Source organism: Chinchilla lanigera, unplaced genomic scaffold (assembly GCF_000276665.1).
Source record: "Chinchilla lanigera isolate Chin_1 unplaced genomic scaffold, ChiLan1.0 scaffold00160, whole genome shotgun sequence".
NCBI classification, from domain to species: domain Eukaryota; kingdom Metazoa; phylum Chordata; class Mammalia; order Rodentia; family Chinchillidae; genus Chinchilla; species Chinchilla lanigera.
Genome location: NW_004955561.1, coordinates 511905 through 536095, shown reverse-complemented (window position 1 = coordinate 536095; position 24191 = coordinate 511905). Strand labels below are relative to the sequence as shown.

The 24191-nt window shown below is 38.1% G+C and overlaps 1 protein-coding gene across 6 annotated transcripts in view; it reads left to right on the top strand.

Moving 5' to 3' along the window:
- Rad18 (RAD18 E3 ubiquitin protein ligase) overlaps window positions 1-24191 on the top strand; it is a 138769-nt gene that overhangs the window by 66259 nt on the left and 48319 nt on the right. For all 6 annotated transcript variants that reach the window (XM_013509105.1, XM_013509107.1, XM_013509108.1 and 3 more), the window contains exons 8-10: window positions 1847-2031; window positions 14850-14926; window positions 16133-16193. In XM_013509105.1, the coding sequence (XP_013364559.1) occupies window positions 1847-2031; window positions 14850-14926; window positions 16133-16193 (323 nt within the window). The remainder of the gene's footprint in view (window positions 1-1846; window positions 2032-14849; window positions 14927-16132; window positions 16194-24191) is intronic.

Below are 24191 nucleotides of genomic sequence, written 5' to 3'. Positions count from 1 at the left end.
TATATCAGGAGGCTGCAGGGTCTATGCTAGAGCCTAAAGAGTCTGCACTGGAAGCCAGGAGAGGACCTCCAAGGTGAAGGTAAAGACTAGAGCTCCTCCAGAGAAGCAGAAGGAGCCTTCCTTCGTAATTTCCCTTTTCTATCATTCAGGCAGCAAGCGGATTGGTTGCTGTTACTCACATCCAGGGTGGGCCTTCTGTCTTCTGTAAATCCCTTAAGCACACCCAGAACTATGCTGACCCAGTGTAGTTGGGTGTTTCTTACTCACATTGACACAGTTAGTTAACTGTCATAGGAACCTCATTGAAAATATAGGTTTTAGGTCTCCATAGTCAGTTAACTATCACAGTCAGTTGACTATCAAAGGAACCTTACTGAAAATACAGGTTTTAGGTCTCCACTTCTGGCCTGAACCACTGTGGATGGGTGTTGTGGAGAAGGGACTGGAAATATGCATTGTAAGCAAGCTGTCCGAGCTATTTAAGGGGTACTGGAGTTTGGGAAGTTTGGTGTGAACTGATTCTGTGCAGATCCTCTGTAAATCTGTTTTCTGGATAAACCTATTACTTTCAAGTTCCCATTCATTTTCACCTGAATCTTTGCTTTTCTCATTTTGCAGTGATTGTAATTGTAATGAGTGCCTTGATAATACTTAAACTTAAGTACCTCAGCCATAGAGCTGAATTGTGATGTGCTGAGGCTAAGGGGTTCCTGTTTATGAAATTATCTCAAGTCATTATACTTTTAGGTAGCTTGATGTTTATAATCACTTTGGGGGGAAAGAGTAGGAGAAGATAATTTAATATGACTTTGGTCACATTAAAGAAAAATCATGTATTAGTGTCTGTGGATTTATCATGCAGTACTACAAGGCCATGGGTAGCAGTGCATATCTATACTCCCAGCCCTTGGGGAAGCTGAGGCATGAGGACCACAACTTTGAGGCTGGCCTGGGCAACTCAGCAAGATCTGTTTCAAAAATTAAAGAAAGGCCTGTGGGTAGAGCTCAGTGTGGAGGCTCTAGGTTCAATCCTTAGTACAAGAGAAAGAAAATAGAAGGAAAAATGAGAAGCTGGGTGATGATTTTGCTAATTCACTCTTTATAAGACCTTATATATTTACTAACATAAATAATTGAAGATGAAGAGAATACAACCCTTTTATATTTTTGTTGTTTTCATGCTTCTTCTTTGAAGACTACACTGCAAAAGTGTACCACACCGATATTACCTGTGGGCCAGCTTTCTGAGTTCTTTCTTCATCTGTGGTCATGAATAAAGTGAAGATAGCCATCCTCATAGGTCTTCCATTTCTCGTGCAGTACCTTTGCAAAATTGATTGCCTTGGATTTGAGATGAAGTTTTGCCTGTAGATCAGAACTTTTTCTAGAGAAATAATGTGATAAGATATCCTTAAATCCATAGTATATCCTGCAGTCATATTCATACTCCAGTCATCCAAGATAGCTGGTTTTTATAGGACTTTTATGTGGAAGCCATGGGCAGATTTTAGTAAAAGCATACTTGAAAGAGACAGAGAATTGAATAGATCTGCGTACGTGGCAGCCTACAGGAAGTTAACACTTAGGCCATAAGCCTTCTGTGTATGTTTCCAGCCTTCTTCTTTAGTCCTGACCTCTTTCTGAGACCTAAGTCTCATTTGGTGCTGCCTATACCCTTCTATTGAATGTTAAACTTCTCCCACAAACTCTCTCCTTCTCTTTTCCTCTTTATGTTATAGCTGTACTACTCTCCCAGTCACACATGTCAAATCCAAAGGTAAGTTAGTTTTACATGAAAGAATTTGGTAATTCACAATAATCAGAGATATTTTTTTCCTCTTTCCAGTTCTGTTCAAAAAAGGAAGCAGCTGCCCAAAACTGTATATAACTTACTCTCTGATCGTGATTTAAAGAAAAAGCTAAAACAGCACGGATTATCTATTCAAGGAAATAAACAGCAGCTCATTAAAAGGCACCAAGAATTTGTCCACATGTATAATGCCCAGTGTGATGCTTTGCATCCTAAGTCAGGTAAAGTAGAAAAATAAATTACTATCTTCAAGGTAAAGCAGTTCTGTGTAGCTCAGAGATTACAACACGTAGAAAACAAATTCTAATAAATGCTTTTTTTGGTAAAAGATTTAAGAGGCAAATATATTCCTGCAAAAGTACCTAGTGAATACTGTGAGATAAGCCAGCCTTCGTCCCAGGTGTCCCCAGGCCCCAAATCCTCTTCTCAGAGACACTACCATTGCTGGTTCCTCAGGTGTCTTTGCAGAGATTGTGTGGTGTGATGGTGAAGGGGGCATCTACAGAGCTTGGGCTGTAGTTCCAGCCTGTCAAGTTATGCTAGGAGTGGTGGCAAATCACTCGATACCTTTCTATCTTGGTTTTCTAATTTTTAAAATAAGGATAATATTGTGACTGACTTTCTAACATTTTGAGAGAAATAAATGAAACAATGCATGTCAAGTGCCCTGCGCAGTACCTTAGCAAGTAGCGTTGAATAAATGTTGCCATTATGATTAAATAGTGTACACAGAATACTGACATCTTTGTCAGTATACAAATATGTGTCATTTTACAAAACAGTTAATATTTTGTGTATGCTATTCAGTTGTTTCTCATTTTTGTTTAGTCATACAGGTATCTTGGGGTTCTTTCTATTATTAGCATATATATAATCGCTTTTTTTAGAAAAAATTGAAGAATAGCATGTAAACAGAAAAGTGCATGATTTTTAAGAGTATTGTTTGTTAAACTATCTCAAAGCAAATTTGACAAAGTGCTTATGTAGCCACTGCTGAGATGCTGTCAGCGTCATGGAGTCCTGCCTACCTCCCTGTGTGCTGACGTTTGCCCACTATCCTGCCTTCCTACACTGCATATTCCTGTTACCTGTGTTTGATCTTTATGTAAATGGAATAACAGCTGTGGGATTGGCCCATGTTTTGTATACCATTGTGGTTTTTCCTTCCTTTTGTTGCTGTGTAGCGTTCCATTTTATGAACATAGTGTGCTTTATCTTTTCGGTGATTGAGATTCTTTCCTCCTTTAGGTTATGAGGAGTAATCCTGCTGTAAATAATCTTTGGCATGTCTCTTGGTGTACACAGACTCAAAGTACTGTTGGATGTAAATGCCTAGAAGTAGCATTGCAGTGTGATGTGTTTGCAGATGCTCAGCTTTTGCAGACCAGGCCAGTGTGCACCTTTGGAAGTTGTTTCCATCCCTGACTGCATCACTGTTGTGAAATGACCTGACATTAACCAGCTAGTTATTTTTTACTGTTCTGTCTCTGTCCTTGCCTTATAAGGAAATGTTCAGTCTATTTCTGATGTTTTTTTCCGGCTTTTCTCAGTCCTTTTGTCTATTAAAACCAACCTTTGCCATGTGTGGTGGCGCACACCTGTAATCCCTGCACTTTGAAGCTGAAACAGGAGAATTGCTGCAAATTTGAGGCCAGCCTGGGCTGCAAATTGCATTCAAGGCCAGCTTGGACTGCATAGTGAGACCTGTCTCAAGCAAAAAAAAAATGAAACCTTTGGTGCTGAGCCCATCTGAACACTTATTTCTATCTTATACATATTGCCCTGTTCTAGAATTGTAACATAAAGCTGGTGATAATCTTCAATTTGTTGCCATTTCATCCTTTGAACTTGGTTAGTCTTTTTTTTTTTTTTTTGTCTTTTTGAAACAGGGTCTCCCTGTGCAGTTCGGGCTGATTTTGAACTCACTTTGTAGCCCAGGCTGGCCTCAAACTCAGAACAATCCTTGTGCCTCAGCCTGCTGGGATTATAAGCGTGCGCCACCATGCCCAGCTGTTAGTCTTAATATTGGTGAGATTTGTGGTGATGTCCTTTTACTTTAAGTATTGGATGTGTCTCTGTCTTTGTCTTTGTCTTTCTCTCTCTGTCTCTCTCTCTTTCCCTCTCTCTCGCTCTCTCACTCACTCTCTCTCTCACTCTTTCTCCCTCTCTGTGTGTCTCTTTCTCCTTTTCCTTGATTGGTCTCCCTATAGATAATGGATTTTTATCCATCTTTCCAAAGAATTAGCCTTTTCAGTTTCAGTGACTTCTCAGCTTTTTATGTTTTGTTCATTGAATTCCAGTGAACTCTTGTTTCGGCTTAGTTTGGTTCTCTTTTTCTGGCTTATGGTGGAGGTTAGGGTAATTAATTTAAGACAGTTCTCCTAATATAAGTATTTAAAGCTTTAGAATTTCTTATATGCACTGTTTGACTTGCATCCACAAACATTGATATGTTATATTTTCCATTCCATTCGGTTACATAAATAGTATTTTCTAATTCTAACTTAAAATTGTTTTGTACTAGAGAGTGAATCCAAGTCCCTTCAAACTGAGCTACATCCTTACCCATTGTTTAAACTTTTCTTTATTGTGAGACAGGGTCTTGCTAAGTTGTTAAATTGCTTAAGCTGGGCTTCAGCTTGCAGTCTCTCTGCCTCAGCTTCCCAGAGTGCTGGGATTATCGGTATGTGACACCATACTTGGCAGTATTTTCTGATTTTTGTTGTGGTTTTTGTCTGTGACCTGTAGGCTATATAAAAGTATGTTAAATTTTCAGATTTAAGTTGAACATCCTGTATTTGAAATGCAGGGATGTGAAATACTTTGAATTTGGGATTTTTTAAAATTTTGAAATATTTGCATATATATTATGAGTTATACTGGGAAGGGAACCAAAGTTTAAGTGAAATTCATTCCTATTTCCTGTATAACTTCTTTTCTCATTGCCTGAAAGTCATTTTAGTGTGCTTGCGTCTTAATGGTGACCCAGAACATGAAGCTATATGTGAAATTTTGTGTTTGTGGTATGTTGATGCTCAAAAGCTTTTGAATTTTAGAACATTTGAGATTTTTGGATTAGAGATACTCACATGTGTTTGGATGTTTTCATTGTTTTTGGACTCTCTCAGGTGTGTGTGCATTTATTGTTGTTGTGACCTCTTTCTCTTTGCCCTCTCCTCTCCCTCCCTCCTTCCTCTTCCTTCCTTTTCCTTTTTCTTCCACTTCTTCCTCCTCCTCTTCTTCTTTTTCTCCTTTCATCTTCTTTTTTATACTGGGGATCAAACCCAGGGCCTTTACACTGAGCTATATCACCAGCCCTTTAAAAAATTTAAAAAAAAAATTTTTTTTAAGACAGGGTTTTGCTAAATTACTGCTGGGCTCAACCTTGTGATCCTCCTGTCTTGCATTCCCAGAGTGCTGGGGTTACAGGCCTGAGCCACCTTCTCATGTTTTCTTGTTACCCACAATTTGTTGTTTTTCTCCTAAAAGAGGGACCCCCAGGATAGGTATTTTTCCATCCAGTGTTGCAAAGCCTGAGATGAGACCAAGTACAAGTTTATTCAGTGGTGAAGGAATGGAGATGTGGGACCCTACCTGGCAAACCAGTTTCTCAGTCATCAAGGGGTGGGGTCTCAAGATCCTAATAGGGTATTAAAGGGGAGTAGAATTCTTACAGGTCGAGTGCCAGCACAATTCTTTTCTTCCTTTTATGCTGTGGAGTTTTGGCTATGCTGGCTGGTGGTGGTGTCAGTGTGGAAATTGGAATGAAGCTAGAGGTCATCTGTGGGTCACTCTGGTGGCTGTCTCAGATCCCCTAGGTTGGGCTGGTCTACCTGTAGAGGAACTTCTGGACTGCAGACATCTATCTTGCCCTCAGAGATAAACAGCTAGGTCAGGTAGGCACTAGGCTGGGTGACATTCATGGTGAGTTAACCTATTTATCATTATGAAACATTCATCTTTGCCTTGGGTAATAGTCCTTGTCTCCCAATCTACTTTTTTGGTATCGGTACAACTACCTCATTTATCTTAGTTTATTCATTTTATTTAAACCTGTTACAGTTACTGAACTATTATATTAAACTGTGTTTTCTGTAAGCACTATAAGGTTTGGATTTTCTTTCTAAAATTGACAAGCTTGCTATTAATTTGTAGGATTTTATTTATTCTGTTTAATTGGGGTTTTATCTATCATCTTGCTCGTTGTTTTCTATTTGTCCTATTTGTCATTCTCTTTTCCTTTCAGATTAGTTTAGTAATTTTTAGTTTTCCATTTTATCTATATTAGTGGTTTATTAGTTATACTTCTATGGTATTTTGATAATGATACTTGTGGTGGGGGTGAGGGGGTGGGGGGAGGTTTTGGGGTGGGTTGGCTTCCTTCATAGTTCCTGGCTCAAGGCTTCTGTAGCCTTTGTGTGACTGGAGTAATAGGAACATCTCTTGTTATGATATTTAGTCTTTTCCCCTTGGTTCCTGAAGAATAAAGGCAGTCTTTATTATTTACAATAATCTCCACGTCACAGCTGTACTTTCTGTGGTATACTTTTTTTCTGGGGATTGAACCCTGGGCCTTCTTAATGAGTTGCATCCCCAGCCCTTTTCATTTTTTATTTTGAGACAGGATCTTATTAAGTTGCGTGCGCTGGACTCAAACTCTCCATCCTCCTGCTTCAACCTCCCAGAGTGCTGGGATTACAGGTGTGAGCAGCCATTCTGGTTACAAACCCCTTTCAACCATATCTGATCTGATGTTAATGGTGATTTTTAAAAAGTTTCCAGATAACCACTGGATGGCAGTCTAGTTGGCAAGGGCGACAAGCTAGTGCCCAGAGAGGGTTTGAATTCCCCGGCCCTGCTTGGGGTAGGGGGAAGGCAGAAGGTCGAGTTGGTCATCAATGACTGATCATTTAATCATGCCTAGTAATATGTCTCTTATGAAAACACAGAAGGAGGGCTGGTGATATAACTGTGGTAGAGAGTTGGCCTATCATGCATGAGGCCCTGAGCTCAATTTCCAGCACGAGAAAAAAAACAAATCCTAAAAAGGCATGGGTTCAGAGGGATTCCAGGAAGGTAAACAAGCATGAATCCTCATTTCTGGAGGTGGCACAACTCAACCTGAAGGGACCTTCCACATCTTCTCCTGTGTCTCATGTTTGGCTTTTCATTGATGTCCTTTAAAACATTCTTTATAATAGCTGCTAATTAAATTGTTTCCCTGAGTTGTCTGTGCTTTAGAAAATTGATCAAATGCAAAGAGGGATTGTGGAAACCATCATTATAGTCAGCCAGAAATATAGGTAAAAGAATGTAAGGTTTAAGGTTGACATTGGAAGTGGGATTGTGGGGGGGCAGACTTTGAGGTCTGATGCATCTCTGGTAGGTGGTATCTGAATTGAGTTGAATATTCAGCTAGTGTCTGCTTGTGTGAAGATGGGGAAGGGGGTGTCAGAAGAATGTTATGAAAATATAGTGAGGAAAACATTTTGGTTTTTCTATGCACATACACAGCTTGAGGTTTTTTTGGTGATTATTCTAGTTTACCCTGTGCGTCTTTAACTTACATGTTCTACTTTTAGATAGTGTTATACTACTTCATGCATAAGGTATGGACCTTTCAACTTCTATTCATTTTTATTGTTGTCATAGATTTTTCTTCTGTGTATGTTAAAAAACCCTCAATACTTCATTAACATTATTGCGTTAAACTGTCAATTTTCTTTTAAATAAAAACATGAAAGAAAAATCTGCGTTTACCTGCACATTTACCATTTCCAGTTTTCTGTATTTGTGGGGATCCAGGTTTGTGTATGGTGCCATTCTCTTTTCCCTGATGAGTTTTAGTCAATATTTATTGTGCTATTGAGATGGGTTTTTTTTAGCATCTATTTATCTGAAAAAGTAATTTTTCATTCTTTTATTTATTTAAAAAAATTTTTTTTTTTTTTTTGGTTTTTTGAGACATGGTCTCACTCTGTAGTCCAGGCTCTCTTGAACTTGCTAGGTACCCCAGGCTGGCCTCGAACTCATAGCTATCCTTCTGCTTCAGCCTTCTGAATGCTGGGATTATAGGTATGCGCCACCATGGCTGACTACACTCTTTTAAAAAATGTTTATTTGGAAATATTTTGGATTTACAGGAAAGCTGAAAGACTTACCCTAAAGAACACCACATAATCCTTTACGCAGATTCACAAAATTGTTAGCATTTTACTCCATTTGCTTTGTGTATCACCACTGTTCTAAATGTATGTGTGTGTGTGTGTGTGTGTGTGTGTGTATTTTATTTTCTTAAAAGTTGTATAATCTTCACTTCACCCTGAAATACTTCATTGTGTATTTTCTTTGGAAAAGGAGTTCTCATCCCACAGAACAGCTGTCAGTTGAAGTCAGCATAACTATGTTAGAACATTCATTTCTGATCTCTCCATTCCAGTTTTTATCAGTGGATCCAGCAGTGGCCTTTATGGATTTTTCTTTTTGTGCAATATATGATCTATTTGTGAATCACATGTTGCATTTAGTTGTATTATCTTTCCAATCCCTTTTAATTGGAATAGTTTCTGAGCCTTTGTCTTTCATGGCCTTTTAAAAGAATAAAGTGTCCTTTGTGTGTTGATGTGTGCATGTGTTTCCAAAGAGAGTATTTCCAGTTCTGTTGTTTCCTTGTGATTACATTCAGGTTGTTTTTTCCTGGACAGAATACTATATAAGTGCTGTTTCATTGTTAGAGTATCACTTCTAGAAATATTTGACATTTAGGAGGCCCTTATGTGTGATAACAGTTTGGTCACCTGTGTAATGTATGCAGTGTATCTGTGGTACATTTCCCCCCTTAGTACTCATAAGAAATATAAGATAATAACACACATCTGTTTGTTTCCTTTTTCAAGATTCTTTTTGGCTTATGTTTTGTACTCTGAGTAACTACTTTGACGATAATGACACACAGTGCAGTAACTATTGGTTTTCTCTTGTTATTTGATAGTGACATTTTGTTTTATTTATTCATAAAATAATTTTAAAAGTTCTAGTGTCATTTGGATAAATAATAAAGGTATTGAATTTTTAAAGAGGAAATATAGAGAGATACATTAACTATTCTCTACCTCATTAAAATTTCACTTATATTTACCAACCTTGGATGAGTTTTTACCTGCACCGTTCTTTTTATGTTATGGTTACAAAAGACTTTACAAATTCAGCACTCTCTTCACATATGCCAGGTGGTACTTGTCAAAATTGTGAAAACAAGAGCTTCCTTTCTATCTTATTTTTGCTTATTATTTATATCGATCCATTGATTTGTAATTCATTACCATTCCTAATTATTTGGTATTTGTGTTTTTCCAGATTTGGCCAGCAAGAATGTCTTTATACTGATTCTTGGTCTTAGTGCATGTGCTTGTTGTTTTTGTTACCTTTCCTTATTTCTGGCATAACAAGACATTGTAGGCTCATCTTGTCCTTCTGGGTCCTAGCGCTGGAATCAGCTATTTCTCTGAGAAGCTCTGGTTCTTTTTATTATTGAAACTAGGCTGTGGCTACCAGCTATGCTTGTTCTTACTGTTCTTTGCTTCTAGGCTACTTCAGTAAAAGGAGCTTGGGACCGTATACACAAAAATGTATACCTATACACGTGGACAGCTGGGTGTGTATATACATACACAAGCATGCATACATGTATACTTTACGTATCAGTATACGTATAAATCTATTTATACTTAGATATTTTGGAGAGCATGAGAAATATAACTCACAACCTGATAGATGTCAGATGTGCTGAGTTTGTGTTTTCTGAATATTAAAGAATGAATTCCAAGGAACAATGGAGGTCGATAAGAGTAGGGAAAATTTTTTGATCAATATCTCCTAAGAGACAGGAGGGGTCCTAAAAGTGGGTTGCCACTGAGACCCTTTGTCAGGGGTAATTTATACAGTAAAGTCACAATATGGGTACAGTGAGGGTCAAACTACAATCAACTTGTAAATATAGCCACTTAGCTAATATTGATCTAATAGGGAAGCAGGTACATGGAAAGGACAAAGGCATTTTGGGGAAGGCATGGGTCTGCATGCTCTGATCACCTACCTGGCAATTGATGCCTGTCTGGACTTACTGAACCAGGCAGTACTAATTACATGTAATCTCAAGTTACTGCTTATCGCTTAGGGAGGCAGGTAGGCCTGTCCATTGTATCTCTATCTTGAGGCCTGGCCTTCTTCAGATGCACCTCCAGCCTCAATTCTGATGTTTTTATTTTTCACTGACTTCTTTTAGAGTCTAGTCCCTCTTTGACTGTATATTAATTTTTGCCTTCTTTGTTACTTATAACCATACAGTACATCTAAAATATTTTCAGAATTGTTTCCGCCAACCTATTGCATCATTACAAAACTGACCCATAAAAAAGAATTGAGAATTTATGAGTCTGCTTCCCAAACCTTCCCTTTTCTGGTCTCCACTCAGGGTACGGATATAATACTGTGTTCATGAGTTTCCTCTGATCTCTCTGAAGCCTGCTTATTTGTTTCTTTCACAGTTGGATTCAGTTGTTTCACTTCACTTCTGATTCCTGGGTTGTTATATTAAACTACTGAAAACAGAGTTTTATAATGCACTAGTTGCTGTCCTAAAAGTGTAATATACAGTAGCAGTTTTTGTTTTCCTTTGTTTCAAGAATGCTTTTAATTGCTTGTTGAGCCATTTTAATCAAAATGCTTGTCAGATAATTCTAACAGTAGAGCTACTGCAGTATTTGCATTTCTTTTCTTATTCAAGGTGTTGTTTCCTTCCTGGTTCTTAGTATGGCAAGTGTTTTTTTGTTTAAATTGGATTATGGACATTTTGAATGTACTAGAATGAGGTTCTACATCCTGTATATATATTGTACTTTAGGTAGAAGTCACGCTGTTCATGTTGTTTGTGTTTAGTCTGCTTTTGTGGGCCTGATAACATTTTCTGACCTAGTTCTAACATTGGATCATTCATGTATACATGACAATTTTGTAGCATTTTGACTGATCAAATATTTATTTACATTATTGTTTTCTTCCTCATCTGAATCAAGGTCTTCATTCTGTACTTGTCTATCATATCCTTGTCTGTCATGTCTATCATATCTTCTTCTTTTTTTTTTTTTTTTTGCGGTACCGGGGATCGAACTTACAACCTTGCGCTTGCCAGGCAGGCGCTTATGCCACTGAGGTATATCCCCAGACCATGTCTGTCATATCTTGTTAACTTCTTTGGCTTACACAATCCAAGTCATCTTCAGCAGCTAAGTCACCTGATGACTCACTTTCAACCTCCTCTCAAAGTTGTGAAAGTGGGCTTTCGTGCGACATTGTACTGAATTGGGCTCATTCTACCAGAAAAATCAAAAGAAAACATTTAATTAAAAAAATTATGAATACATAAAAATGTAACATGGCACATAACATGTGTAAAACCCACCCATTTACACTTTGACACACGTGTACACACACATCTTGCCTTCATTGTACCAAGTGGGTGAACACAAAGATTGCTTCCTGTCTTCCCCCAGGGCAGCTACTGAGATTCATAGCAGGCTACTGTTACACTACAGTGTTGTTCCATTTCTGTCCAGGGGTGACAGGTCCTGAGAACGAGGTACCCGCGGATGAAAAGAAAAGTAAGAGAAACAAGAAAAACAAGAGAGAGAAAATTTTGGGATCAGGAGGCCTACAGCCTCTTGGACTGCAGCCTGGATTACCAATCTCAGTCACCTTTTATTGAGCGAGAACCAAGGGTGTAGCTAGTACAAATGGGCGGACACCAAATATTTTAGCAAGGATAACACAGCTCAATTATTATAAGTATGAGATTTGACTTAGTAAGCTATCATATTATCATTCCTTCAGGCATGTCTCAGTGAAGCATTTAGTGTTGACCTTGTGGCTTTCCACAAGGACACAGGTTTTGCAAATCTTATCCTTTCCACCAATGCTTTTGCTAGACTCCCTCCAGAACTAAACAGTCACATGGCTTGATCAGGCCTGAGGCCATACATTGAAAGAGTAATTAAAGGATTGTCCTTCTCCACATGTAATCCAACACATGCCTGCAATCCCAGCGTTTCAGAGGCTGAGACAGGAGGATCATAAACTCAAGGCCAGTCCAGGCTGTGTAGTGAAGCGTTAAGAAACCCTAACAAACTATAAACAAATCATTGTGTGTTCAGTGCTTTCTCTAACAAAAGAATGTCTTTCTCCACACTGCAGTACATACTTCTTTAGAAAAGTATGGAATGGGGATCTGTGACCCAGTAAGAGGAATCAAGGAAATTATTTCTTCTTTCTTCTTCTGGGTTACTACATTTATATCTTTGATATTGTCCCATTGTTCTTAGGTTCTTTGTTCTGCTGTGGGTTTCTTTATTTTTACATTCTGTGTGTTTCAGATTGGATAATACTAATTCTATGTTAGGTTCATTAGTTTTTTTCCTTAGCGGATTCAAGCTATTATTTTTTTTAAATGTAGTATTTTCATTTAATTCTTCGCTAAGGAAAGAATTTTTGATATAATTTCTACTGAATGGCCCATCTATTCACACATGTTGTTTACCTTTTCCACTAGATCCTTTAGCGTATTAGTAGTATTATTTTAGAGCCCATGTCTATAGTTTTAACATCTGGGTGATAGCTGAATTTGTTACTGTTGCTTGCTGTTTCATGAACCATACAAGTTTTTGTTGGAAACCAGGCTTTATATGTAAGAATTTGAACACTGAATGAGTAGTATTTGTGCGTAGAAGTAGGTCTGTCTCTTCTTCTGTTGTGTCTTTATTGTTTGGAGTTGTATAAATTTAGTCAGGAGTTCAACTTGACTTGGGTTTTGTCATTGCTGTGGTTGTTCTCAGATCAACAACAGTTTCATATTTCTTGAGAATTCTCTTGGCTTATAGGTTGGTGGGTGAGTTGTCATTTTTAAAATGTGTGTGTATCACTTGTACTGAGGTTTCCCCTGTGACCCTTTGCCCCAGGAGGGTATCTCTCAATGCTCTTTGCTGTTGTTCGTCACTTTGAACCACCTACATCCATGGCAGGGAGCAGGGGGGCCTTCGGTGTTATTCCTAAGCCACTTCTGTCTCAGGAAGGCCCTTTGAATCTGGGCCTCAGGGTGGGGCTCCTCTCCCAGTGGCAGGAGCCCTCTAGTTTGGGCTCAGAGTGGCCTCCTGAGCCTCCTGCAGGAATAGAGCTTATTGTTTGTTTACTTCCCTGAGCAACAGTGGGAATATACTTGTGTACTGGGGAAGGCGGTTTTGTGCCCTTTCTGCAGTGGTATAAGACTTTTGTCTCTCCAGCAGTACAGATCTGTTTGGGGGTTCATATCTCTTATGCTGTGTGTGTGCATGCGTGCGTGCATGCAGCAGGGGTGGCGTCTCTTCTCCTTTTCTTTGTCCAGATCGGGAGGGGGCCTCATTCTCACATCCTGCTGTTCACCAGTGAGAGACTGGAAAGCAGTTGGTGCAAGGCAATGCCCCTGTGGCTCTGCCTCCCAGGGTTTGTATACTTTCATGGTAGCCCACTCTTGGCTGTTTGCAGTTCATCAAAATGGTTAGCTGAGATCCTCTTACTCAGAGGTAGAGCGATCCAGCTTTTATCCTGTGCACTGCCTGGCCAGCTGGTGCTCTCTCCAGTACATCCTAAAGACAATTAGAGGTCTTCCGGAAAGACCTCGTCCTCTAAAGTGTGCTTAATCCTAATACAGGTTTCTTACTATTTTAGGAGAGGGCATAGTAGACATTTCGGTCTGTAGTGATACTTCTGTCAATGGAATAGACAGAACAGGGATAGTTTCCTTGCTTTGCTGCTGCACTTTGACTTACTAAGTTTGGGAAGGAGAGAAGGTCTAAGCAGTGAATACTCAGGAGAAAGATTTTATTTTCATTGTTTTTACCTGTTTCATGATATTAGGGAGGCAAAAGTACCTCTCAGTGTTTTGGAAACATAAACTTTTATTAAATTGAGGCAATTGGATTTTGAAACAATCTTCTTACAGTCTGTGGGCTAAGATAAGTTTAATAGAGATTATTTCATACATATAGAGAAAAATTATACAGATTTTCCTGTATATTTACTATACAACTTAATTATCAAATCATCCTAATGTTCTTTCATCAGCCATTGCTAGCCTTATGAATTATGTGGAAGAGGATTCTAGAGATAAATATATAAACATGGAGATTCTTGTACCAGGCCTTCCGTACTTTAGTTTTAATTGATTGACTTTGGATTCAGAAAGATAGCATTTATATGTGCTGCACTGTTTGCATTCAGATGTATTGCGTGTGTGATGGTGTATTACAGACCCCTTTGATAAGTGTTTCGTAGCTATACTTACTATAAAGGTTCTGGAGGCAAGGGCGTTTCTCCCTGGTATTTGTAGACCTTTCTCTCTCCTTGAAAAGTTGTACTACATTTAATGTATTAGATTTTGATCAGGTATCCCTAGGGAATTGAACTCACACTGATCAATTAATTTTTATATTCCATTTGGATTACTGTTTATACCTATTCAGAGGAGAAGGCAAAATTATTTGACTTTTCTTCTGGTTGTATTTCAAACTGTGTGTGTATAAACAATTCATTGTTTTAACTCCATGTTTATTGTTGTCATTTCATTTGTGTTTTTTTTTTTTCTTTTTGGTATTGGGGTTTAAATCTACCTCACACATGCTAGGCAAGTGCTCTACCACTGAGCTACATCCTCATTCTTTTTTACTTTTTAAATTTTGAGACAGTGTCTTTCAGAGTTGCCCAGGCTGGGCTCGAACTAAGCCTTCTGATTAACTGTGATTACAGGTGTGTACCACTATGCCTGGCTTCATATTATTTTTTTAACTTGTTATTTTAAAATAATATTAGACTTTGTAGGAAAATTACAAAGCTGGGAGAGGGAGTTCCCATATACCCATTACCCATTTTCCTCTACTCTTCACAGCATACATAGCAAAAGTACAATAATCAAAACCATGTAGTGAACAGTGGTTATATATTCTTATTTTAACAGCTGCTGAGATAGTAGAAGAAATTGAAAACATGGAGAAGACCAGGATGCGTCTTGAAGCAAGTAAACTCAATGAAAGTGTATGTCGATGGTCTTTTTCAGTATTTGAATAGAAATGAAGGAAGAAAAACTTAATACTTGACCAAAATTACAGCCAGCTCTTATTAAATCTGTTCAGTAGGAAATTTACTAAGATGCATTTCTATTTGAATATTAAGATTTTTTTTGCAGCTCATTCTTAACACAATATTTAGTCATAATTAGCTGACTTGTAGCACAAAATGCAGTACCCAAGTAGAGTTAGTTCATGAGCCTATGCCTTTGCATCAGGGAGCTTTGACACTTGCCCTTTGTCTGTTGGTTGCTTTTGGTAAATTATTTAATCTGTGGCCCTTAGAGTCTTCTTCTGCAAAACTAAGAGCCTGAGCTGCATGACCCTAAGATTCTTTGTTGCTCTGGCATTCTATATGTCTTTGATTAACTGTAATTAAAGGAGATGTTGAATAATTCTAAAGTTATGAAGATTGAGTACTCTATTGAGTTGTTAAGGGACTCAGAAACCTAAAATTCCTTCACTATTGCTTTCTTCTCACATGATTACCCAAAATTTGAAAAAAGGATTCCAAGGAAAGAAATAGTTGTTTTGTCATATGACACTGCAGGAAGCATTTTGGGCTCTCCAGTGTGTTTGTAAGGAAACTATTACTTTGGGAAGTAAGTATATAACCAGATGATAGAGAAAATGGGATTCCCATTGATTTTATTATTGTCTGTGTGCTAACTGTACGGTCGAGTTTATCATGAATTATATAAGTAGATTACTAGTCTCTTAAGTCTGAGATTTTAAATGGTAGAATTAATTTACCACTTGTATTATTGCATTTTTTTCTTTATGACTTTTCCAATATGACCTGGAGAATTTAGGTGGAAAAGAAAGAGGGCAGGTACATGTGACTTATCATTGGTCACCTAATGTCTTTAAATTCTGGATATTACCTATTACATCCGTGAAAACAGAAAATGAAATATGAAAATAGGAAATCTAATGGATTGTTTTGTTCTCTACATATTATAATGAAATGTTGCATTTTCTACTGATGTGAAAAAACAGGTAAAATGTATACTATTTATAATCTTAGTAAGCATTCCTTGATCTGTAGAAAACAGATAAGGGATTATTATTCTCCATTATGGACATTCACATATGAGATTCCTAAGTTTGTGGTATTAATTTCTGTTTTTGCCATTTTGGGTGGAATTTTAAAGATTTTTCTTGATTATTTTAGGCTATGGTTTTTACAAAGGACCAAACAGAAGAGGAAATAGATGAAATTCACCGTAAATATCGTAAGTTGTACAATGCTTTCTTTACTTATAAAGAACTTGGGTTATTGTTTCACATCTTAATTTTTTAAAAAAATGTTTTATATTCATATTTGATATAAACTTTTATTAATATTACATCAGAGACTGAAGTTTAGTTGAATGTTTACTCAGACACTGACCTATTTTTGTACTATTTTCACCAGCTTTTTGATTTGTGACTAACATGCTTTGAGCTTATCATAAGCATTTTGCAAATATTAATTCTCTGAAAATATCTCCCTGAGAAGATGAGATTAAAATGAGGCATCCCTTATTCCATCTTGTCCTTAGGCCTTCAATAACAATTTTTCTGTAAGAAATTCAGTACTACTGTAGCTTTTGCAAACTTGTACTAAAAGTACTTCTTATCTTATTGTTCTCAAACTCCAGCTTTATCACCTCCTTTTTGTTAAATGGTATATGTAGAGATTTTTTCTAGGGATAACACCTTTCTGGTTTGTCATTTGAGTAGCTGTTATTCTTTTAATTTCCATTGAAGTTCCTGGTGAATGATAGATAGGCAATATATGTTGGTTAAGTAAGTATACTCAGGATGTGTTTTAATTGTGCTTACATGTGCTTATATCCAAATACATGTGTTTTCTTTGTTCTTAAGTTCTGAGGGGCAGAGGCAGCATGCTGTGTGTGGGAGGAGGCAATGGTGCTCATGCAGTAGGTGTTTGGAGACAGCCTGTACCTTGCCAGGGCAGTAGTCCAAGTGGTCACGTGCACTGTGTTCCGGTTGCTAGAAAAAGAAGTATGACAGGAGCCTGTTGATCAGCTGTGGGAAGTCACAGCGATTTTTCTTTACAGCAGAGGTAGACAAGAGATGATCACTGAATTGGCAAAAATAAGGCCTAAACAAATGATGAGATGAGAACATTTTGCACTGAGAAAAAGTAATTTAATTAAAAGGGTATCTTCTAACAGTTATGCCATTACAAACAAAAATTTGGATTACATACAGTCAAAAAATATATACAAGTATTTATTGCACACTGTTTAGCTATCTTAAAAAATACATAGCTTTACTAATTAACATATTTAGTCCTACAGTACACCTCAATGCATACTTTTTAAAAAAACTTTCATAAAGTTTAAATGCTTAGCCTTACAGTTTAACCATACATTTTGATTTAGACTGGCTGGGTGTGGTGATGCACTCTTTTTAATCCCAGCACTCGGGAGGCTAGCTAAGGCAGAAGGAGTACTTTGAATTGGAGGCCAGACTGAACTGCGTAGTGAGATCCTGTCTCAAAAATCATTTTGATTTAGTATAAGGATCCAAATACATGTGCTATTGCTATATCTTATTGTAAATATTTTATTAATGTTTTACATGCATGCAGTTTTTAAAGGGCCACTTATTCCTACAAGGCTTAGTATAAAAAACAGCAGTTACCTTCCTGTTCCACCAATAAGGTAACAACTGTCAACCTTTTTGGCTTTTCTTGTGGTCATCATTTTCCTATTTTTAAAAAAGGATTAGTGATACTGATACTTCCTGTCAACTTTCATTTTTACCTGTAAATATTGACATGCTAATGTGAAAAATATGAACACTTAGCTCTTTCATACATCCTCTTTCCCATCCTCTACATATTATTAGGTCATATTTTATAAGATATATATTTGGTTAGATACATTATTGAACCAGACTATGTGTATGAGATTTATAGATATAGGTAGAATTCCTTTCTGGAAAATACCCTGTTTTTCTTACAATTAATAATTGCCATTCATGATATGTGAGATGGTATATGGAGGGCAAGTGACTTGGGTGGCAACAATAATTTACCAGTAGATGAGGACCTTACTAAGTATGAGTTTATTTAGTCAGGGTAGCTCTCAGCAGGGACAGCCGGAAAGGTTCCAAAGAGCCAGTCAGGTTGAGTGATTGAAGTTTTTATCAGGATTTGAGGATAAGGAAAAAGGGTCTAGGCAGCAGATGTGATTATCTAAAGAATGTCTTTTCCTGGATTATTTAGTATCTTGTAGATATTCTCAGAGCACCTGTATTATGTTAAAGTTATGTTTATAGTTAAAATTTTGACAAGATCATTTGCTGTGGCTCAGAGAAGGCTTTTAGCTATAGACAGGAAGGTCCATACATATCTTTTAGAGACGCTAGGTTAGAACTTACTGGGAGAAATGAATGGGCCTTACATCCAAAGGTCTGTTGCTGTCTTATAATCACCTGCAGAACTCACTTTAACAGAAGTTCAACTTTTAGAGGTTTTAACCCTTTTGTTGCCAGTGGGCAACCACTACAATTCATTTGTTTAGTTTTCTCATTGCCTACTACTAACATATCTTTGAACTTTCCATCCCTTTCTAACACAGTTAAACACATAGATGACGTATTACCTTTATTGGTTGGGAACAGTTTTCTGGAGCTACCTCCAGTCTCTGTTGTCCTGTTCTAGTCTACACTGTTTGCCTAAAGACAGGCCTGCTGCATGACTGCTTTTTACCAACCTGCAGATTCTCCTCTTCTCCCTCCTATTTTGCTTCACTTATTCTATGATCCAAAGCTGCCTCTTCACTTTCCTTATTTTGGTGCAGTACATTTTCTAGGAAACTTCCTGTCAAACTTCCTGTTATGGTTTGCATCTAGATGTCTCTCTCAGGCCTCATAAGATCATAGGCAGGACCTTCAGAAGTTGGTTGTGTTATGGGAGCTTATAGCTGACTTTGTTGGAAAGTACAGTCTGATCAGAAGAGGCAAGTCTCTGTGGGCATGACCTGGAAGGTTAGTTACATCTTTCTTTCTGGTCCCTCTCTTGATACTCTCTGCTTCCTGTCTCCCATCCTGTGAGCAACTCTTTCCTGCCGTGCCTTTCTGCCTTGGGGCCAGCTGACTACAGACTGAAACCTTTACAATCTATGAGCCAAAGTAAACCTCCCCTCCTTTGAATTGTGGGTGTTGGGTATTGTGTCTCAGCAACAAGAAAGTGACTAGACAGATTTTGGCACCAGAGAAATTGGGTCATTGCTTTTACTCTACCTGACCATATGGTTCACAAGCCTTTGTAACTGGCTTGGAGGAGTTCGGAAAGGCTTGGATATACTCTCCAGAGAAGCAACCTTAGAATGCTATAAGCTGGGTTTGATGGGTGATTCTAGTCAGAGGTCAAAAGACCTGAATGCTAATAAAAAAGCAGATAGTAAAGACCAGGCTCGGGCAATTTCAGTTGGAAACAGTGACTTATTTGCATTCGAACTCCAGGCCATGTGTGTTATGCTCTGGCTGAAAATTTGTCTGCATTTTGTTCACGTGCTGAGAGACTCTGGGAAACTGAGATTAAGGGCAGTGGACTAATGAATCTGGTGGAGGGAATTTGAGGGAATCCTAATGTTCAGGTTGTGGCATGGTATTATTGGGTTTTTTTAGGCAGCTTTACATTGAGAATCAAGAACAAGCAGCACAACTGAGTGATTTAAAAAGTTTTCAGTTTGCCACAGAGAAAGGACCAGAGGAGAGCTTGGTTACTGGTAAGATTAGCATTGAAAAGCAGCCAAGTATTTTGGTTTAGGACAATAGGAAAAATGGCTTGAGGGTATCACAGGAACCAGCAAGACCTGCCCTTACCAGGCTCAACATTGCCAACTGAAAGACATTGCTTTGAGAAGAAAACCCCAGTGCATGCTACTCGGAACAAGAGTGGCCATGTTGATTCCCTAAGATTCTGTTTATAGCACTCAGCCATTCAGGTACTTGGAGACCTCTGCAATGATGTTACAAGGGAGCCTAGATATTGCTTAAGCTAGCAGCAGACCTTGGCATTGTCCACATGGTGCTAGTTTTACAGATATGCAGAGTGTGAGGGGTTTGGGGTCAGGGTGGCTTCCACCCAATTTCAAAGAAGGCCTGGAAGGCCTGGCAGTGTGCTGCTGAGAAGGCAGTTTCTAAAGCTGTGAAAGTGAAGCTAAAAGTGCACTGAGACCCTAGAAGTTGAAGAAGCCAGGCTTGTGAATATCTAAGGAAAGCTGCAGGCAATGAATAGAGCTATCTCAAGACAGAAGCCATGACAGCAGTGCTGTAGGAGCAAGACCACCCAAGCCATTTGGAGCTTGTGTCAGATCATAGCTTACCCTGGGTGCTGACACCCAGAGCTATAGGATTTAATGTTTACCCTGCCAGATATGGGTCTTGCTTTGGTCCCATTAGTTTCTATCCCCTGCAACTCCTTTCTGGAATGGGAATGTTTACCCTGTACCATTGTATGTTGACTGTGTTTAAGTCTTTTTGATTTTTACAGGAGTTCACAGCTAGGAGTTTGCTCTGAGTCTTAGAGAAGATTTTAAACTTGAATTTTTCAGCAGTGTTGAAACTGTTAAGACTTTGGTGACTTTTAGACATGACCAATGTATTTTGCATAAAGAAATGCACAAGTCTTTTGGGAACAAGGGGAGCAATGTGATGGTTTATATCTAGATGCCCACTCAATCCTTATGGGATCATAGGTGGGATCTTTGGGCAGTGATTGGATTATAGGTATATTATAGGTACAGCTATAGGTATATATTACAGGTATAGCTATATCTTATAGCTAGTTTAGTGTTAGGAGGTGGGGCCTGGTCAGAAGAGGTGAGTGACCGTAGGTGTGACCCAGGAGGTTATATCTGCCTTCCAGTTCCCTCTTTGGCTCTGTCTGCTTCTTGTCTGCCATGCCATGAGCAGTGTCCCTCTGCCACGCCATCCTGCCTGGTATGCAGCTGACTATGAATGTAAACATGAGCCAAGATAAACTTCTACTTCCTTAAGTTGTGAGTGTTGGTATTTTGTTGTAAAAGTACTAAGACAGAGGGTATATGGAACAATGTTTTTGAGACCATATATAACAGGAAATAATACCTTTATTACTAGCTGATAATTTTGATGAGTATAGAATTTTATATTGGAAAGTTTTTGGGGAGAGGGAGCTGCTGATTTCCAGTATTGTTGTCCTTAACTGGTTTGTCATTGCAATTCTTTGCCTTTCATATACTGACTTTTTTTCTTTCTTTCTTGAATCTGGCATTTAAATTATCAGGTTCTGTCAGTCTCTGTCTTCAGAGTAGCTCCTGGTTTCATGTGCTTCCTTGTCTCTCTGCCACTGTCTGTGTCATAATTACACTCAAATCATTTTCCATCTACTTACTCCTCCTGATCTATGAATAATCAGAAGCCAAAGCTGGTTTCTAAAATTGCTAACTTTCTGATCATGAAGTTCCTATCTTGCTGCCCTTCTGCCATTATCAAAAAGTTTTCAGTGGTTTCCTACTATTCTGTAGAGTTGATAAAGCCTGCTTTTCTGTAGATCTGGACCTTATTTCCTCTATAGCTTTGGTCTTCTCTTCCCCTTACTTCATATTATTCCAACCACTGTGGTTATCTCTTACCTTATCAAGTTTTTTTGTACTTCAAAGCCTTTGTTACCATCTTCTTTCTTTGTATGGAATTACCCTCTTAGTTGCCTCTGTGGTCCCATCTGCACACCTAACTCTTAATCAGCTTAATTGTAATTTTCTACTTAATGATATTTCTGCCAGTGACACGCTGCACGTATGACAGTGGGCTCCCTAAGATCACAGTGGACCTGAAAACTTCCTATTGTCTAATGACATTGTACATACCATTGTATGGTAGTTACTTACAATATTTAATACTGTAAGATGCTATACAGGACTATCCTTGGAGGAGAAGGCTATACCTAGCTTAGGTGTGTTGTATGTAGGTTAAACTGTGTAGGTTTGTTCAGGTATACCCTTATGTTCACATAGTGATACATTTCTCAGAATGTGTCCATCCTTAAGTGACATCTAACTGTGCTTATGTTGTGTTTTTTCACAGTACGATTGCACTTGTTCACTTGATATAATGAGTACTTAATATGTGCTTATATTATTCTTAATTATATGTTTTTATTCTGTATTAAGGCTGCCATGACAAAGTACCATAGACAGTGTAGTTTAAGTAAGAGAAATTGTCTTACAATTCTGGAGTCTAAACATCCACAATCAAGGTGTTGGCAGGGTTGGTTCCTTATGAGGACATAGAGAAGGATCTATACTAGCTCTTTCTCCTTGGCTATGGATAACCATTTTTTTGTTATATGTCTTTATATCATATTTCTTCTTGGCATGTCCCTGGCCAAATTTCTCCTTTTTATAGACATATCAGTCCATACTGGATTAAGATTCCCACCCTGATAACCTTGTTTTGACTTGATTACCTCTGTAAGGACCCTCTTTCCATGAGGCCATATTCTGAGGTACTGGAGCTTAAAACTTCAACATAACAAATTTTGAGAACATACAGCTCAACCCCATAACAGTGTTTTATAGCATTTTTTAACCTTATGAAGCTACAAGTTCTACAATGGAGGGAATATTTCAATCTTGTTCACTGCTTAACAAAAACAGTGTCTGCAAATAGTCTTGCATATGGTTAAGAGTCAGTACACTTGGACCAAGTGAATGGACAGAACGGCTGAGGCACCACAGTTTTTATCAGAATCTCTGAAGCCTATAAAAAGGTAGAGTAAGATGATCCAAACATTCCCCACGACTCTCACTATTCTAATTTATTTTCCTTTTGACAAAATAAAAAATAAGCTTAGATCTATCTTCCAAGCTCAGGTATTAGCGGTGCTTTAGCTGTTTCAGCTCCTCATGTAGACTTTTCTTCTACTCATTTCTGCTTTGTTACTTCTTAAAAGAAAGTATAGGAAGACAGAAAGTCCCAGTTGTTGAATATGTATATATTCTCTGCCAGGAGTTCTGTACATGTTATTTTAATAATACTTCAGCAGCTACAAGTATTAATCCGTTTTGTAGAGGAAGAAACCATGACTCAAAAATGGTAGATAAATTGCTCAGATATTAGTGAAAAGCAGAACTAGAAATTAAGCCAAGGTTTACCAGGTGCTCAGGTCTAAGCTCCTTGCAGCATTATACCGTGTTTTGAATCTGAGTAAGCAACGTGTGTTGGGAATCTCTTTTGGGACAAGCTTTAGTTTTAGGTTATAGTTTTCACAGCCTGTGTTTTAAAGTGGGGCCGCTATGGTAGTTTCATGATGGTAGACCTTCTATTTTTTCTTAGCAGTCCTTTACATAGTTTCATATTCATGAGTTTCTCTTTTCAGTAATGGAAGAACAGGTGAAGTTTCTAGAATAATGGTGTTTTAGACATTGGAAAACAGCACAGGACTATGATCCCTGAGGGTAAGAAAAAAAATTATAAATTCTACAGTTCCAGCAGCAGTTTTCAGGCTCATGATGGGGAAACCCAAACAGCCTGATAATATCCGTGAATTGACACAGAAATGAGAGTTCTTAGTGACCATGGTATGAAGAATTCATGCAAGGAAGTGCCAGGAAAAAGGGATCTGTGGAGTGAAGATAGCCCGAAAGATCTGTAGAAGGATCCTTGTAAATCTTTGGCTGTCTGATAGTCTGCACACAAATGAAAGAAAACGACTTGAGGTCAGGAAAAGAGGCTCTTGAAAGGATTAGGCAGAAGAGTTTCTAGAGGTTACAACGGATATAGAATAGTTTGAAGTACCACCAGCCAGAGTACAAAAACTTCGTAAAATAGGGGCTCTCCAAAGACTGTGCCTAAGTAGCAGAGCTGAATTACTTTAGAGCCAGTCAGTATGCAATTTAGTCTTTGTGCAGGCTACATATGTTCTCTTCTACATCTTGTTTGTTTTAAAATGTAACAGCCATTCTTGACGAGAAGGCCATAGCCAATAGTCGTGGTTTGGATTTGACCAATGGACTGTTAGGTGCTGACACCTAAAGGCTACTGTAATTTTCCCTAATAAAAAGTTTTTTTAAAAAAGATTTTACTAAATATATTTCATTTTTAAAAGATTTCACATCAAAACTGAACAGAAAGTACAAAGAATTCCAATATTCCCTTTGCTGTTCCCCACACATATCTTCAAATGTATATCAGTCAGTGTTTTACTAGAGAAACAGCTATAACACAAA